The 20,021-nt window shown below is 41.5% G+C and overlaps 1 protein-coding gene across 3 annotated transcripts in view; it reads left to right on the plus strand.

Moving 5' to 3' along the window:
- The window catches only part of LOC118387570 (colorectal mutant cancer protein), a 125,066-nt gene that overhangs the window by 87,072 nt on the left and 17,973 nt on the right, over positions 1-20,021 (plus strand). For all 3 annotated transcript variants that reach the window (XM_035776056.2, XM_035776057.2, XM_035776058.2), the window contains 4 exons: positions 9,569-9,715; positions 10,184-10,273; positions 11,334-11,482; positions 16,909-17,049. In XM_035776056.2, the coding sequence (XP_035631949.1) occupies positions 9,569-9,715; positions 10,184-10,273; positions 11,334-11,482; positions 16,909-17,049 (527 nt within the window). The remainder of the gene's footprint in view (positions 1-9,568; positions 9,716-10,183; positions 10,274-11,333; positions 11,483-16,908; positions 17,050-20,021) is intronic.

Below are 20,021 nucleotides of genomic sequence, written 5' to 3' on the forward strand. Positions count from 1 at the left end.
AAAATTGAATGCTTCTAACCGAAAGAGTCTCATACTTAACCTAAATGGATACTGTCATTAATGTGATTATTTAATAATTATACATAATACTTGTTGGATGTGCATTTGGTGTCTAGCTGATTGGTTACGCCATGATATTTTCACACATCTTCTGATCCCGGAAGGAATTTTCCGAATGACAGTCAAGTGACGAACAGCTGTCGTGATAGTGCATGCATAGTGCATGCATAGTGCATGCGATGCAGCCAACAGCCCGAGAAAAGTTGACTGCGAGGAATGTCCACAATCTTTTGGTGTCTCACACCAGTGAATATAGTTGTCGTTGGATCTACACTGAAGAAAAATATAGATGCAACATGTAAAGTGTTAGTCCCATGTTTCATGAGCTGAAATTAAAAGTCCCAGATTTCCATACGCACAAAAGCGTATTTGTTGTGCAAAAATTGGTTTATATCTCTGTTAGTGAGGATTTCTCATTTGCTAAGATAATCCATCCACCTGACAGGTGTGGCATATCAAGAAGCTGATTAAACAGCATGGTCATTACACAGGTGCACCTTATGCTGGGGACAATAAAAGGCCACTTTAAAATGTGCAGTTTTGTCACACAACACAATGCCACAGATATCTCAAGTTTTGAGGGAGTGTGCAATTGGCATGCTGACTGCAGGAATGTCCACCAGAGCTATTGCCAGATAATTTAATGTTAATATCTCTACCATAAGCTGCCTCAGTGTTTGCTGAGTGTTTGCTGAGGAGTATTTCTGTCTTTAATAAAGCCCTTTTGTGGAGAAAAACTCATTCTGATTGGCTGGGCCTATGCCTTCCCAGGCCCAACCCTGCCCAGTCATGTGAAATCCATAGATTAGGGCCTTATTAATACATTTAAATTGACTGATATCCTTATATGAACTGTAACTCGTTAAAATCTTTTTGTGTTCATATTTTTGTTCAGTATAATATCCCTAGAGAATTGATGTTGAACATCTGTTGTCTGCTTGATTTACAGCAGGCCCGTTAGATTGAACAGAGAACGCTTCACGCAAATGAATTCATGTCTTCATGTGTTTTTGTGCTTTGAATTGGACACTGAGTCTACTGTGCGCAATTGTGTAGGATAGACTATCGCGCAACACTCTATTCCTATTAATTATTCTGAATATAATGACAACAAATGACATAGCCTAGTGGGCTTATTTTAGTAATGGGTCATTCGTGAACGACTCTAAGAGCCGGCTCTTGTAGGTGAACGTTGGGAGCCTGCTCGCATATTAGAGGAGCCGAATCTATTTATAAAAATAATTTTTTAAAATTAAGATATGAATAATCAAAAGATTTAAATGAATTAAGTAATAGAATTAAGTAATTCAAATAACGAAAAAAGAAATAAAATAATACAGGCCTAAATGCTCAAGCGCACACACATTTGTTCTGACTGTCTGCTCAGACTAACAGCCACACCTGTTGTTCCTGTCAATCAGACACGCAGTGTCAACCAATGAGCCAAAGGTGTGTGAGGGATGGCCGAGCCAACTCACTCAGTCACACACTTAGCAGCCGAGGAGAGAGAGGAAGGACAGCTGTGATAACAACAGCTGGAAAATGAGTCAGAAGCACAGTAACATTTGGATGCATTTTAATAATGTACACAATGTTAGAGCACAGTGTAGAATTTGCCAAAACAACATTTCATATAAAGCCGGTTCTACACACAACCTACACCGGCATATGCGAACTGTGCACCCAACTGTGAAGCTAGTAGCTGTAGCGGAGCTTCGAGAAACTAGCGGGACTGCTAGTGATAGTGGTGGAGCCAGGTATCCACTCAGTCAAGTAGGCCTACTCCGCTACCCACAGTAACACAGTCTTCTATGGACCAGTGTATGCCAAAGTCTATGTCTGTAGCACAACAAGGTTAAATTGATATTGCATTAGCTAACATGATTGCCACCGATTTCCAGCCATTTTCGATCGTGGAGGACAGAGGTTTTACAAATTATAGCAATAGTCTAATTCCAATGTACCTTATTCTAAGCATGAAAACCCTTTCAAAATAATTTATTTCACAACTGCATGAGAGCACACAGGCTTCAGTGCGGGAAAGAGTCCAAAAAGCACTGCAGTTTGCCTTACCACTGACTTCAGGACATCAAGGGTAACCACTTCTTACATGTTGGTTACATGTCACTTCATTGGAGATTTTACGATGTCTAGCTGACTGCTTTGAGTTCAGCGACAGACACACTTCAGAGAACTTGGCAGAGGAACTGTTGAGTGACCAGAAAATGGCAAGTAGATGGAAAAGTGGTCTGTTGTGTTAGCGACAATGCAGATAACATAACCAAAGCCATAAAAATGTTAATATGGACCCATCATCCATGTCTTTCCCACACAATCAACCTGGTTGTAAGAGATGCTCTGAAGATGATGAAGCCCACTGTGGACAAAGTGAAAGCAGTTGTGGAATACTTACACAGGATCACAGTAGGTGCTGAAAACTAAAGTCTGCACAACGCCAGATGGGGATGTCTGAGCTGAGGCCTGAACAAGACTGCACTACAAGGTGGAATTCATCATTTTATTTGTTGAAGTGGTTTCTTGAGTCCAAGGATGCCATCATCTCTACCCTGGCCATTGTCAATGCACCTGTTGCTGCTCTGACCCAAGAGTAATGGGAGGTGGTGGAGGAGGTGTGCAGAGTCCTGGGACCCTTTGAGCAGGTCACTGTGGAGATCAGTGGAGAGAGGTACAGTAAGCAGTTATTACAACATCATTACTTAATCCAGTATTATATATGTATTTGAGCAGTAGATGAGAATCAGTAGACACAACATGAACCTGAACTAATAAGTTACTGTTCTCTCTTTTCAGCTATGCGACAGCCTCAAAAATGATACTCCTGTGTAAGGGTCTGCAGGGTCTGCAGCGTAAGGGTCTGCAGCGAATCACAGCCAGCTGCTAGAGAGAAGCAAATGTAACCACAGGACATGTGACAGAGTTGATGGACACCCTATGTTTCTCAATGGACAGAAAGTTTCACAGAATGGAATATAACCACGCGCTATTAGAAACCGCTGCACTTGACCCCAGGTTTAAGAAGTTAGCCTTCAGTGATGCCAGAGCGATTGATGAGGCTCTTCAAAGAATAACCTCAGCAGCAGGGAGGGACACTCCCAACAGTCAGCTGGCTCAGGCACTAGGGCAACAGGAAGAAGAGGGACAGCCCCAGCAGTCAGCTGGCTCAGGCACCAGGGCAACAGGAAGAAGAGGGACAGCCCCAGCAGTCAGCTGGTCAGGCACGAGGGTAACAGGAAGAAGAGGGAGCAGATGGAGCAGAAACACCAGCAGTAGTTCCACAAAAGTCTGATGTTTGGATGCTGTTTGACGAGAGAGCAACTGGGGATGCAGCACAAAGGAACCCCTCAGCAGATGCCATAATGGAGGTCCGATCCTATTTGCAGGAGCAGATCCTCTGAGCTGGTGGAAGAACAAGGCCTCTGTCTACCCACGACTTACTAAAGTCATGACAGGGAGACTGCATAGTTGCCACATCCGTTCCCTCTGAGAGGGTCTGCTCGAAAACGGGACAAATAATTACTGAGAGAAGAAACCGCATAAGCCTTTCGAAAGTGAGGCAGCTTGCATTTCTGAATGCAAATCTCTCATAAAAGCAAAATATGGTCAGCATTGCTGTGTGCTGCTGGTTATAACATGGCAATAAAGAAGAGAGAGAAAAAGAGGGACCAGTTTAATGTTTTAAGTGGGATGCTGCAGTTTTATACATTGTTATTTATTTTTCTTTGATATGGTGCAATATTCTATTATGCTGTTCAGATTGTATTCGTTTTGAATGGTTAGATTTATATGCACTTGTTTATATACATTAAAAAGTTGTACTTTAAATGTAATGTTTAATAGCATTCTTTTTCAAAACAAACCAATACATTTTTAAATACATTGTGGTTAAGGTAGAGTATGATTTTATTTAATAATTAAATTAGAATCGTTTTAACACCAATCATAGTCAAACTATCGCAAACTGTTTGACTTGAAAAAATACAAAACATATATTTTTTTAAAGAGCCGTTTGGGATTCAAAAGAGCCAGCTCTTTTTGGTGAGCTGAGCCGAACGGGCCTGCACACTGGAAAGAGCCGGAATGCCCTACACCCTTAAATGTATCGGTTGTTTTCAGTTTTGATCCGTTTTTGTGAGAGATGTGACCACTTTCATTTGTTTCCCGCCACTTCATATGAAGGGTGTTGTGCTACTCTGTTGCAGTAAAACCATGTGGTTATTATGGGGACAACAACATCACTTTCTCATTATAAAAACAGCAATGGTGAGATTCAAATGGTGAGATTAATGCTACAGCAAGTCATGGCTTTATTATGTGTGCCTGCGTTGGCCACATAAGCTACAGAAGAATCGCCACGCATCTAATCTATTTAGTCAGGCAATGTCCACATTATTCTCACATATTTTAGAATGCAATAATAATTTCAAAATCAATGCATTGGTTAGGCCTAAAAAGCTTTTTGGGAGATGGGGTTCTATATTAGGCCCTATATGTACATTTATAAAAATTATACAATTGTATGACATTGGGGTCTTTAAAAATTACAGTTAAGTGCTTGGAAAAGGCCCCTGAAAGTCCTTGAATTTGATTTGCCAATGTCTGTATGAATCCTGATTAAAGGATGTGTAATCCTAGGCCTATGATGTTGTATAGGTGAAGTTATGGGTCAATTTCTTTTAAGTACACATGGAACTGCATGAAAATCCTTCTTTTTGTTTCAAACCATTTTAAAATGTTGATCCCAATCTCTTCCATTGGCCCCATTTATTTATAGAAAGACCCAATTAGACTGTGAGATGCATCAAGAGAAAACAGTCAGGCGGACCAGTCCTGCTAACCAACCTCACAGATTCTGTTTGCCTTGAGAAAGGAGATCCAGACGCAGCAGAAGAATCACTCCAACTCAGCTCAGAGCTCGTTCCTCTCTCTCCTCATCCTCTTTCCTCTCATGAAATCTGTCCATTTTGCCGACTAATTGGACAAATGCATTGCATTGCTGTTTCAATGCGAGGCTCCTTGAAAGGATTTGCTATGCACACACCGGCGCATCCTTGGGGGCCCGTGTCCTCCGGCTCAGCTTTTAAAAGATGGATTCAACCTAATTTGAGTGTCAAGGTCCGGAGACTATCTTAACTTCCCTTCCTTAGGCTTTTACCTTCCATTGAAGGAGAGGTACTTAGGTAGTAAGCATATTTTATACCTTTTCTAGAAACGGTACTGTATGTCGCAAGCCCACATATTTCCTCTGCGTCAGCAGTTTGTTTATGATACAAAAGAGGCTATTCTTGTGTTATTAATAGCTTGATTTTTTAGGTCAGATACAGACCTTTATAGTGTCAGGTCGTTGTAAGCATTCTAAGCTTTTACAATTCTCTCCACTTAATACAACTAACAGATATGTAGGAATCAACCACTGCCGGTGATAAAAGACAGTGGGACATTAGTCTTTTTAAAGATCTGTTGAATTGAAGACCTGTCCTGGACAGATGTGCATGTGAGTCAAACCTGTTCACTCCCTCAGGCAGAGTGTCACAGTCGTAGTTCCTTTTGAAACCAGAATATTACACGGAAGTCCTCGATTACATAATTACTGGCCAGGACTGAACAGAACCTATCATTTTCTTTGCCATTTATTTTCTTGGGGATCATGAGGGAGGCAGCTGGCCAGGGGACTGGTTCATGATGGTACAGTCGCAGTCCTCTTTGTGTCCTTTGGCAGCACATGGCAGCCATGTTGGCTTTTTTAGACCCACGGCTCCAAGGGAGTTTGGCAGGAGAGGAGAGCAGGAAAAACCGCAGTGTTCAAAGTCATGGCCAAGTACTCTCTCGCTCTCTCTTCTGCACGCTCTCTCTCTCTCCCCCCTATGTTCCTTCTCTCCCTCTCTCTCTGTCACTCTCTCCTTCCCCATCTACCCACCCCACCTTCTCTCCCAGTATCTCTCTGCTACACTGTCTTCCCCATCTCCATCTTCTCTCTGTCACTCATTCTCTCTTCTATTCTCCACCTGTCCCTCCCTTTCTGTCTTCTGTCTCTGAAATGAATCCTGTCTCTTTCCTGACGTCCCTGTGAAATAGAGGTGGGGGAAATCACTGACCGAGTTAGAGGCAGGCTTATCGCCTCATCTGTTTTCCAGACCATTATGTCTGGCTCTAGAGGAAGCCTGATTTACACACCTGCGTATGGCAGGGTAGCATACAGTGCATTCAGAAATTATTCAGACCCCTTGACTTTTCCCACATTTTGTTTCGTTAAAGCCTTATTTCACACTTAATTAAATCAATAATTTTCCAATCGCACACAATACCCCATAATGACAAAGCAAAAACAGGTTTGAAGACATGTTTACAAATTTATATAAAATACTAAACAGGCTGTATCACATCCGGCTGTGATTGAGAGAACGCACAATTGGCCCAGTGTCGTTCGTCATTGTAAATAGGAATTTGTTCTTAACTGACTTGTCTTGTTAAATTTAAGGTTTAAAAAAAGACAGATACCTTATTTACATACGTATTCAGACCCTTTGCTATGACACTTGAAATTGAGCTCAGGTGCAAACTGTTTCCATTGATCATCCTTGATGTTTCTGCAACTTGATTGAAGTCCATTTGTGGTAATTCAATTGATTGGAAATTATTTGGAAAGGCACACACCTGCCTATATTAGGTTCCACAGTTGACAGTGCAGGTCTGAGCAAAAACCAAGCCATGAGGTTGAGGGAATTGTCCGTAGAGCTCCAAGACAGGATTGTCGAAGCATTGAAGGTCCCCAAGAAAACAGTGGCTTCCATCATTCTTAAATGGAACAAGTTTGGAACCACCAAGACTCTTCCTAGAGCTGGCCACCCAGCCAAACTGAGCAATCGGGGGAGAAGGGCCTTTGTCAGGGAGGTGACCAAGAACCCAATGGTCACTCTGACAGAGCTCCAGAGTTCCTCTGTGGCGATGGGAGAATCTTCGAGAAGGACAACCATCTCTGCAGCACTCCACCAATCAGGCCTTTATGTTAGAATGGCCAGACGGAAGCCACTCCTCAGTAAAAGGCACATGACAGCCCACTTGGAGTTTGCCTAAAGGCACCTAAAGGACTCTCAGACCATGAGAAACAAGACTCTTTGGCCTGGATGTTTTTCAGTGGTCAGGACTAGGAGACTTGTCAGGATCGTGGGAAAGATGAACGAAGCACAGTACAGAGGGAACCTTGATGAAAAACTGCTCCAGAGAGCTCAGGACCTCAGACTAGGGTGAAGGTTCACCTTCCAACAGAACAACAACCTTTACACACAGCCAAGACAACGCAGGAGTGGCTTCGGGACAAGTCTCTGAATGTCCTTGTGTGGCCCAGCCAGAGATCGGGCTTGAAACCACTCGAACATCTCTGGAGAGACCTGAAAATAGCTGTGCAACGACGCTCCCCATCCAACCCGACAGAGCTTGAGAAGATCTGCAGGAAACTTTCCAAATACAGGTGTACCAAGCTTGTAGCATCATACCTAAGAAGACTCAAGGCTGTAATCGCTGCCAAAGGTGCTTCAACAAAGTACTGAGTAAAAGGTCTGAATACTTGTGTAAATATGATATTTCAGTTTTGTATTTTTTATACATTTTGGAAAAATCTATAGTAATTTGTTTTTCCTTTGTCATTATGGGGTATTGTGTGTAGAGGGGGAAAAATATTTAACGTGTCCCCCTGCTTAAGCCAGTACATGTCCAGGCCCGTCTGAAGTTTGCTAGAGAGCATTTGAATGATCCAGAAGAAGAATGGGATAATGTCAGATGAAACCAAAATATAACTTTTTGGTAAAAACTAAACTCGTCGTGTTTGGAGGACAAAGAATGAGAATGAGTTGCATCCAAAGAACACCATACCTACTGTGAAGCATGGGGGTGGAAATCATGCTTTGGGGCTGTTTTTCTGCAAAGGGACCAGGACAACTGATCCGTGTAAAGGAAAGAATGAATGGGGGCCATGTATCGTGAGATTTTGAGTGAAAACCTTCCATCAGCAAGGGCATTGAAGATGAAACGTGGCTGGGTCTTTCAGCATGACAATGATCCAAACACACCGCCCGGGCAACTAAGGAGTGGCTTCATAAGAAGCATATCAAGGTCCTGGAGTGGCCTAGCCAGTCTCCAGATCTCAACCCCATAGAAAATCTTTGGAGGGATTTGAAAGTCCGTGTTGCCCAGAAACAGCCCCAAAACATCACTGCTCTAGAGGAGATCTGCGTGGAGGAATGGGCCAAAATACCAGCAACAGTGTGTTAAAACCTTGTGAAAACTTTCAGAAATGTTTGAACTCTGTCATTGCCAACACAGGGTATATAACAAAGTATTGAGATAAACTTTTGTTATTGACCAAATACTTTTTTTCCACCATAATTTGCAAATAAATTCATTAAAAATCCTACAATGTGATTTTCTGGATTTTTTTTTCTCATTCTGTCTGTCATAGTTGAAGTGTACCTATGATGAAATTTACAGGCCTCTTTCATCTTTTTATGTGGGAGAACTTGCACAATTGGTGGCTGACTAAATACTTTTTTGCCCCACTGTACATGTACTGATGTTTGTACAGATAGTTACAATGATGTAGATATACTGTACCTTTTTCTATAATGCCACATGTGTATATATACAATGTAAAAGATTGGCCATATTATTGAAAACATGCAGGTAGATAACACGATTTAGGCATCTTGACATGTCTGTGTATGCAGCTATATCCCGTTCTGCTAACAGCACATGCCAGTAGATGGCTGTGTGTGGTATGTTTGCGACATCAATGATTTATAATTCCATATATTTCCTCTCTGTCTGTGCAATGGGTGCTGTGAAAGCACAAAAGGCTCTTGTATCGTCATTGTTTATATTTTAGTGGGCCAGCGTTCAAACTAATGTTCCTTTCCACGCTCTTCCTGGCAGAGGAAGCTCTCTCCCTCCGACACACACACATACACACACCCAACATACATGCATGCACGCACACACATCTAGGGCCTAAACTGCTGTAGTGTTGTGAAGAGATAACAACAATTAAACAGCGTTTGTATTTTGTACACTAGCTGCAAGCATAATGCTGACAAATCCAAGCTGGCATAACAAATTCATTGCAAGACCTGGCAAGTCTTTCCATGAGTTCTCTGATGCTTAATATAGAGTGAGAGAAGAAGCCTGTCAGCAGTGGAGCGACTCAAGTACCCTCTGCATCATCACTGTCCCACAATTCCTGCCTTTGCCCACTGCACAGAAGAGATCAGATGGATCCTCACATTGTCTCAAACTGGAGCAAGAAGTGCCTTAAAGTAGCAACAAACTGAGTCCTTCTGTAAATCGTCTGTATGATGAGATTATAAGCAGGTGTGTGTGTTCTCAGCAGATCTGCGCCCATGAACCTCAGCCTGTGTGTCTGTGTGTCCCATAGAATTAAATAGAACACATTCACAATAAAATAGTGATATAAGGTATCTCTATGGTGTCTTTTCCCCAGGTGCGAGAGCTGCAGACGCGTCTCCAGAGCTCCCAGTCTGCAGGCCCGTCCAGCCCTGGGCGTCTCACCCCCGCCTCCCGCCCCATCAATCCCAGCACTGGGGAACTCAGCACCAGCAGCAGCAGTAACGATATACCTGTGGCCAAGGTAGAATGCACACACACGCTATGTCATGCACAGTAAGGTACAAAACACCAAAGTACTGGAATGATGGACTAATGAAATTGGAACAATGGGATGTTGTACATTCGTATGAGGGACACACACACTGTGGGGATATTCTGAACTCTCCTCTGAAATGTTCTCCACCTCTCTTTTCTCTCTTATTGTATTATCACTTGAATGACACAAACACACACATGCTCGCACACACACCAATCTGTGTACTAGCCTTGAGCTAGTCCAGCCAGAGAGGGACAATTGTAATCAAAGAGTCAGTTTGATCAACCATATTACTCTTCCCCTTTCCTGTGTGTGTGTCCTTGACATTGACCCTCAGAAGGAATTCAATATATTAGAGATCCAGTACAATCCCTACATGTATTTATTTTAGGGGCCAAGCACTTTTTATCAGTAATTCACAGTAATGTATTGAGTGTGTTGTCTTGTTGCTAGGTGGCAGAGCGAGTGAAGCTGTCTAAAACCAGGTCAGAGTCTTCCTCTACCGAGAGGCCTGTTCTGGGATCAGAGATCAGCAGCATCGGGGTAAGGAGATACTGGATGGATATTCAATACTGAAGGCTTTGAGAGGGGAAATATGCAAACGGGTTTAAAGAAAGGAAGAGAGGGATGTAAGAAAGAGAGAGCGGAAGAGAGAGAGAGGGGTGGACAGGGAGAGTATGAGAGAGCGACATTAGGTAGGGGCACATTTCCCTGTAGCAGCTGGCCGAAGGTAACAGCAGCATCAGCAGATGTGTCAGAGATGGGTATCTCCAGTGAAGTGTGACAGACCTGGTGTCACTCACTCCCCACTGTCCCCTTCCCCTGGCACCCACACAGCCTTGTTGACACTAAAGGTGACCTGCCAACGTCCCCTCTAACAGTTATCACTTTCCTCTTCTGGTGCCCTTTTTTTCTCTTGTGCCTCCCTCGCTCTCTCTCTCCCTCTTTCTCTCTCCCTCGCTCCTGTTGGTGTGTGTTCGTGTGTGAGCGATTGGAAATCAATCCTAATGATTCCAGGGCTTGTCTTTTCCCTGAAAGCTCCGGCCATTAAAATTCTCCTCTCAATCTTTAGCCGGAACCCATCTGCTCCAAAATAGACTGAAAAGAGAGGAAGAGGGAAGAAAGAGAAAGAGAGGCAGACTGTTAGCATTCCTCTGGGAATAGGCTGCGACAGATTATGTAAAGTTCAGTAGAAAACCGGTCTCTTTCTGCGTACAGTCTCTCTTGAAAAAGAGATTTGATCTCAAGGAGACTAACCTGTATAAGTAAAGATTATAAACACTATCTGTATACACTGTGGATTAAGAGAGTGGAGGATCACAAAGAAATGCCAATTTACCCCAATTTACCCCCAATTTACTCTTTACACAAAAGTAGTGCACTTCATATGGTATAAGTTACCATTTGAGACTGGGAGGCGACCTTAGATCTATGTAAATGTCTGTCTGTCCTTGAGCTGTTCTTGTCTATTACTGTTCTGTATTATGTTATGTTTCTTATTTTGTGTGGACCCCAGGAAGAGTAGCTGCTGCTTTTGCAACAGGTAATGGGGATCCTAATAAAATACCAAAATACCATGTAACCCTGTTCCTCCTCCTCCCAGGTGTCCAGTAACGTGGCGGAACACCTGGCCCACTCCCTCCAGGACTGCTCCAACATCCAGGAAATCTTCCAGACCCTCTACTCCCATGGATCAGCCATCTCTGAGAACAAGATCAGGGAGTTTGAAGTAGAGACAGAGAGACTCAACAGGTGATACTTAAACCATGCTGTCATTGTCCTTATTATGTCCTTATCATTTTTTTTATCCATTCGTCGGTCCATCCATGCCTAATTAATACTGTTAAAGTGGAACTGACAGCATTTTAACAAACTGAAATCGTATTCAAATCTGTAGCTCAGTTGGTAGAGCATGGTGCTTGTAACGCCAGGGTAGTGGGTTCGATTCCCGGGACCACCCATACGTAGAATGTATGCACACATGACTGTAAGTCGCTTTGGATAAAAGCGTCTGCTAAATGGCATATATTATTATTATTATAAATCTTTTCATATACACCCCCGGGAAGAATATGACACCTTTTTTTCATTTTCTGACAAGCGAGCACTTAGATATGGTCATTTTCACCTTTTCATAAATTCATAGAATGTTTGGTAATGACGAATAGAAAGGCATTTGAGAAATGTATATAGCAATATAGAGTAGGAAAGCGGCTGTGCGTTTGGACAATTAAGACACTGCAGTAAATAAAACCAAATAAAAATGTGTCTTGTCCAGGACCGGAGTCTATGCATACCGGTGAGCCACAGCCAATTGAGATACAGTAGGTCTATATGCTAATAAGCCATTTGCCACATGGGCAGTGTTGCCTACAATATTTAACAAGTTTTCAGTACCCTCCAGCTACTTTTATTGGTCATAGATTCTAGCAACAAATTCAGCTACTTACATGGGCTTGCCATCATTCACTTTGAACTGGACTGTGTGTTTACAGCCAGTAGCAACAACACGATTTTAGATCATTAGAAAGCATTTGCCAAAGCCACATGTTTCTGCAAATATATAAATACCGCGGGAGTCGTCTTTTGGGAACAACAGTCTTATTGATCAAACAGCCATGAAATGGTATGCTGTTTACTTCAGTTGCCTATGCACATCAACAATAACAAGATCATTAACTAATGTTAGCCAGAGTGAGATGAGCTAAAATCTACCGAGAGAACAGTAGGTGAACCCTCTCAAATTGTTTTAGCTTATAGTTGGCTGTCAAAATTGCACTGCTAAACGATGGGAAATAGTAGTCTGCTCGCCCTTCTGCAGCTTGCCTGCCAACGTGCGGTGTAGTTATCTCTATGTTAAAGATTCAGACTCATTAATAATAATATGAATATCTCTTCATCGGAACGTGCAAGAATGATATAATTTACATATTCTGAATCAGCTGACAATAGCCAAAAAAATGCACCCCTTGTTTTTGCAATTCGGCGTCCTTTTCTTTTCGGAGGCAAAATGTAGCTTAAACATTACTCTCCTCTACTCAGAGGGTTAAGGGGGACAGTCTTACAACTCAAATGCCTACTTTTGCATGTTAATGAATAGCTTCTCAACCACATGACATATAGCTCTCAAATCAATTTGACATCGTTCAGAGGCCTCTTCTTTTGAATTCACAGCTATTTGTTTAGCGTTTTTTTTTACTTGCTAGCTAACCAAATGACACCTGCATCTCTAGCTGTAGCCACAGAAAAACGATATGGGGGGGGTTGTCAATGTGATCATTGCCCATGCTTTGATTGTGTTGACATTCCCAGCCCTGGTTACATTTGTCATTTTTTGTCCAAAATATTGAGTCATTGAAACTGAAACATTGCTTCCCAGATAGCTAGACGAATTAAACAAACAAAGCTAAGATTTACAACCTGATAGCAATATTTGCTGGACAACCAAGACATATATTGGTGAATTATATTAATCATGCATTGATCTATCTATTCTGCCAACAATACCTTACTCTACATCATGGAATTTTTTGTCAAATTGAACCTATTTTTAAAACATCTTATAAAGTTGGTTTTGTAGCATAAACTGGGAATTTCATATTTATGACTGATATTATGATTGTCTGTTTCATATCTGTAAAGTAGTTAAAACTCTGTCAGCTCCACTTTTAAGCAATACTTTATCACATCATTGATGCAAAAATGCCATGACAGTAACCATACTTCATTAAAACGCAAGCATTAGATTTGGAGTTATTTTGTATAGAGAACATTTGGACAGATGGAAAGAATAATACAATCAAATACACACATTTGCTTTGGATTGGTTTAGGATTCAAATAAAGAGACATGTTTATAATGTCAACTGTAGTATTGACATCCTCCATGGTGTTGCGCTGTGGTGTAGAGATACAGTTCATTCAACCTCATTTACTGCCTTTTTAATAACCATAGCTGATATGGTTGACTTGCTTAAACAAATGTGGTTACTACTGACTCCTTGTGGATTTGTGGAAGTCGATAAGAACCGCATTCTCCTTCAATAATAACGAATGCCAAAATGAATTTTGACTTTTGAACTATGCACAAACATTATTACATTTACAGTACCAGTTTGGACACACCTACACACCTTTATTTTATTTTTAAAATGTTCTACATTGTAGAATAATAGTGAAGACATCAAAACTATGAAATAACACATATGGAATCATGTAGTAACCAGAAAATCGTTAAACAATCAAAATATATTTTATATTTGAGATTCTTCAAAGTAGCCACCCTTTGCCTTGATGACAACTTTACACATTCTTGGCATTCTCTCAACCAGCTTCACCTGGAATGCTGTTCCAACAGTCTTGAAGTAGTCCTGTTGGTTCAGCACCTTCAAAATGGACACCTACAGAAATTCAGATGTTAGTTCAGATAAATTCAACAACATTATATAGTATCTCCTCCTCGTCAAGAAATGCACATTGTAACGGCGTTCTTCTATCTCCTCCTCTGATGAAGAGGTAGAACAAGGATCGGACCAAAATTCAGCGTGATGATGATTCATGATGTAATTTTAATGAAGGAAAAAACAATACAAGCGGAAACTACAAAATAATTAAAAGTGAAAACCGAAACAGCCCTATCTGGCGCAAACACAAAGACAGGAACAATCACCCACGAAAACACTCACAGAATATGGCTGCCTAAATATGGCTCCCAATCAGAGACAACGATAATCACCTGACTCTGATTGAGAACCGCCTCAGGCAGCCATAGACTAATTAGACACCCCACAAAAACCCCAAGACAAAAAACACACCACAATAACCCATGTCACACCCTGGCCTGACCAAATAAATAAAGAAAACACAAAATACTAAGACCAAGGCGTGACACACATGAGCTAATTATAATACACAAAGTAAGCAAAACAATGAAATCATTCCAAAATTGCCTTAAATGATGAATAAGATGCCTATAACAATTGAGATGTATAAACTATGGCATAAGGGAATGATGAGCAGATAAGAGGCAATCCGAAATTTCAATTAAGACATTAATGAACAAGCTAAGATGGACGTTGTCAATATAAATATTTGTTCAGCACTTTTCAAATGCACAGCAACAGAATTCAGAACATGGGCCGTTCTTACAGTATTCTCCCTGTACACCAAGTCAGAACTGTAGAATAGATAAAGGGGGCATATAAGCAGACAAATAAAGCTCCAAACCACCAGGTCAGAACAGTAAGCTAAGTTCTGAGGGGGTAAGTGATCACATTATTAGGGTGAGGCACATGGGCTACTAACAGCTTACTACACAACATACACTTATTATTACTTTCTTAGTTACAGTATACATAACTCCCTGACATATCACATATTTTATGCAGCAGCTTTTAAGACATTTTTGGACTTACATTGTTGTGCTGTGCTCACTTGAACAGGAAGGTGGCGCGGCGGGTCTTCTTGTGGGAAAATATTGTCATCAAAGTCTGGTGTTCTCTGGATTTATCATGCTTTCAAAACAACTGGGAGCTCGGGGGAAAAAACAAGGTCTAATCATGATGCCAGTGAATCGTGCGTGACATTAGGTCGGAGCTCTAGAAAGAGGCCCGAGTTCTCGACTTGGAATCCCGAGTTGGATGAGTTCAAAACGTATTTTCCCAATTGAGCTCGTTGTTTTGTTGTTTTGAACTCACTGGAGTCTGAGATTTCCCAGTTCTGAGTTTCCAGTTGTTTTGAAAGCGGCAGAAGTCATGCTGGATTGACAGCATGGTCAATCTATTCAACCTTTTCTGGCACATGGTGTTGCGTGTTAATGTTTATCATTTTAAGCTTGGAAAAGAGACCCTTTCAGACAGATGTTTTAAACCGTTAAACCCAGACTTGGACCACACACCCTCTCCACTGAATAGCAGGCAGGGGAAGCAAAATAGTTAGCCACTGATTCCTTCCAAAACTATTCATTGTTGAATTTGTTTATGTCCAATGGCCATTGAGCACTGATACTGATACGTTTTATCTATAATTTCTCTTCATATAAAAAGGATTTGCCAGTAGATTGACAATGTGATTCATGATGATGAATGCTTGTCGAGCTTGCTAGCTAAGATTTTGAAAGTGTGATGTTGACATGATCAAATATACGGTGTATATATATAACGTGATTTGACGTCATTTTATCTGTGCCCAATGACCTTGAGCCTTCTTGGATGGTCACTTCTAATGTAAATCTATGGCAGCACCCAAGGGGGCTTGACCTGCCTATAGCTCTCCCTGTAGATTCTGCTGTGATGTAGTGTCCCCATGAGTGACAGAACACTGAGTCAATCACAGCGCAACTAAAGACGATTACCAATGCCTACGCTCTGTATGTTCCGACGGCTGCTCACAGGAAGCACTGAGCTTGGCTAAAACACCTGATTTTTGGAGCTGCCTTACTCAAGAAAGCAAGAAAGAGACAATGTTTGTATGTGGCTTTATTCACTCAATAAATGTGTTTTTACATTGTTTGCAAACTGATATGTGACATGAATTAATTCCCAAATAAAATGCTAAACAGGCAACAACAACAAACAAACAAATTGATGGGTCACCACTGCTTAAAGGGATAGTTCACCTTAAAATCCAACCAGTATTGGTGTAATGGAGTCAATCCAAAATGAATGAGAAAGATCAGCACCTGATAATCTGTGACAAAACTTTGAAACTTTACATTTTGGTGTGTACTATCCCTTTAAGGTTGTTATTTGGCACATGTGTTTTATGGGATATCCCATACGTTTACCACTAACGACCAGGCTGCTGACACACTATTTTCTCTTAATTAAGCCCAGAGTGCTTTATCGACGTCCTTGATTAGATGGATAGTTACGAGTCATTAGCTACTCTCACATAATCTACCCATAAAACCAAGGCCATTTGAGTTCTGTAGAGGGGGGTGGCTATAGTTTCCCTGTCCCTTTTTCCCCTAGCACTCACTTAAACTGCAATAGATGATGTGTGATGAGCGACCTGGCACAAAATGGATGCTGTGAATCACCCAGGTGGGTGCTTTATATCGCTGGTGGATGGGTGAGTCGCAATGTGAGATATTGAGATATGCTTTGAGATATGACAGGCACTTTATACAATAAATGTACCCCAATGAAGATGTTGTGTGTGTATGTATGTGTGTTCCAGCCGCATCGAGCATCTGAAGTCTCAGAATGACCTGCTGACCATTACGTTAGAGGAGTGTAAGGGCAACGCAGAGAGGATGAGCATGCTGGTGGGCAAATACGAATCTAATGCCACCGCCCTGCGACTGGCACTGCAGTACAGGTATACACACACACACACACACACACACACACACACACACACACACACACACACACACACACACACACACACAGCAATGCCTAACCTAATGGAGCATGTAAAATACATAAGACATTTGCGCAGTCCTGGTTGGATTCACGCATCAGCCAGAAAGAAACACACCAACAGGGTGAAAGCCTGAATGCAAATTCCCTGCTCCAGTCATAAGACCAAGCCTACTCTGAGCCTTGCATAGCTAACAAACACTTTATCAAGCTGTAAACATCAGAACCACACTAATGTTCCTCGTTAGAAGCCTCCTCCAGTAATTATAATTAAGCTGTACTCTTCAAGGTCAGGGCCTTTTTGTAGTTTCCATACGGTAGCGACCATTTGCATCTTATTAGTATTCGCATCCCCTTGGTCAATCAAGTGTGTTTGTGTACGGCCCTTGGCCCCTCTCTAATAAGGTGCCCTGAAGGTGCCCATTCAGCAAAGCTAACGAGATACGAAAGGGAAAAACAGATCTAATCTAAGTGGTATTTCTAATTAGCATCATGCTAATCATCCAACCATGATAATCCTGTGGGGATGTTATGAGTTGCAGAAAGGCTGTTAATCCTTTGCTTGTATGGCAAAGTTTAAGCAAACTGAAATGGAAATAAGTTGTATTTTCAGCTGTTGATATTGGCTGAATGTAATATTGTGGTGGCATGGTAACGTTACGTGTGTTTCTCATAGCATTCTGCGTAGTATGTCTCAGGGAGACGGATTGCCTCAAAGCAAAGCTATGAGTAGATGAATAAACAGATACAAAGATAGATGACCGATACATAAATAGAAACGATATAGCCAATAAAGATAATTATTAGTCTTGCCCATTACACCAGAGTACACAACACTTGAATAGTCCTCAAATGCATTATTAATAAAACACCAGTTCCATTAAAAACACAAACACACACTAAGATTCATACTGTGTGTTTTTCCCTGTATGATATATTCATGAAGCCATTGATTTTATGTGATGTGGGGGACTGTAGTGTGTTTGTACCTGGAGGGAGAGAGGGTTTGGCCATCTGTGTCTGGTTTGTTGTTCACTAGAAGCCCAGATGTCAGTGCTTTGATTGAATTTCAGCCCCGCCAAGTGGGATGTCAGCGAGGGCATCCCATTGGGCCATTTGGGGAGAGATATAGTCTTTCATTGGATGGGGGAGTGTGGTGTGTAGGATTGCAAAGCTACCGGAATCTTCAGTCATTTTGGTAATTAACAGAAAATCTATGCCAATCGATCGGAATTTAGGTAATTTATACTTGAATTAGGTATTCAAAAATGTATTCGTATATACTGAACAGAAATATAAACGCAACATGTAAAGTGTTGGTCCCATGTTTCATGAGCTTAAATAAAGATCCCAGACATATTCCATGTTCCAAAATGTTGTGCACACATTTACCAAGATAATCCATCCACTTGACAGGTGTGCCATATCAAGAAGCTGATTAACAGTATGATCATTACACAGGTGTACCTTGTGCCGGGGGCAATAAAAGGCTACTCTAAAATGTGCAGTTTTGTCACAAAAGACAATGCCACATATGTCTCAAGTTTTGAGGGAGCGTGCCATTGGCATGCACACCGCAGGAATGTCCACCAAAGTTGTTACCAGAGAATTTAATGTTCATTTCTCTATCATAAACCGCCTTCAATGTCATTTTAGAGAATTTGGTATTACTTCCAACCAGCCTCACAACCGCAGACCACGTGTATGGTGTTGTGTGGGCTAGCGGTTTGCTGACAATGTTGTGAACAGAGTGCCCCATGGTGGCGTTGGGTTATGGTATGGGTGGGCATAAGTTATGGACAACGAACATAAGTTACGGACAAAGAATAAAATTGCATTGTATTCCCTGTCATGTGAAATCAATAGATTAGGGCTTAATTGATATATTTCAATTGACTGATTTCCTTATGTGAACTGTAACTCTGTCAAATCTTTGAAATTGTTGCATGTTGCTTTTATATTTTTGTTCGGTATATTTGTTGGTATGTGATAAGACCACACAGAGAGCCAGCCAGAGAATATCAACTACACTAGATGTCTTGTGATAAATTAAATTAGATTCTTGAAAGATACTGCAATTCTGGTAGTTTACTGGTGAACTTTTCCCTAGTGGTGTGTGTATGTGTGCATTTAATATTTGGTGGAATAATCTCCAAGGAGCTCTCTATGTCTCTCTCTCCCTGTCTCTCTCTCTCCCTGTCTCTCTCTCTCTCTGTCTCTCTCTCTCTCTCTCTCTCTCTCTCTCTCTCTCTCTCTCTCTCTCTCTCTCTCTCTCTCTCTCTTTCTCTCTCTTTCTCTCTCTTTCTCGCTCTCTCTTTCTCTCTCTCTTTCTCTCTCTCTTTCTCTCTCTCTCTCTCTCTCTCTCTCTCTCTCTCTCTCTCTCTCTCTCTCTGAGAGAGTCACTGTTTGTATATTAAAAGCAGTGTGTAGCCAAGCTAGTAAACGGTGATATTAATCAGCAGTCTGGAAAGCAGTGTTATAAAGAATCAATAGAGGGATTGGAGGACAGCAAGTGAGTGTGTGTTTGGCTGTGTGTGTGCGTGTATGGCTGCATTTGTATATGATCTATGCCAGTGTGTGCGTGTGACTAAAACTATAATCATAAGATTGAAACATCAAAAAGAGGAACACTGTGGGGTATGTTGATAATGCCGGCTACTCTATGGTGTTTTTGCAGGCAGAAACTTGCTGTGTGTGTATTTGCGTTCTTGAGAGAGTGACTAACTCGTAGTGTTGGCGTGAGCTATTAAAGTGTGTAAAAGTATCCACAGGATTTGTTTTGGTACAGCTGAACTAGCAGGGGACTGGAGTCGAGGTTGTGTGTGTGGGGATGTGTGTTTGTGTGTGTAAATGGTCTGCCCCTTTAGCGTCATCCATCAAAACATACACACACACACACATACAACAAATATAGACTAGCTATGAGGA

The sequence above is a fragment of the Oncorhynchus keta genome, chromosome 9, assembly GCF_023373465.1.
Source record: "Oncorhynchus keta strain PuntledgeMale-10-30-2019 chromosome 9, Oket_V2, whole genome shotgun sequence".
Classification (NCBI taxonomy): domain Eukaryota; kingdom Metazoa; phylum Chordata; class Actinopteri; order Salmoniformes; family Salmonidae; genus Oncorhynchus; species Oncorhynchus keta.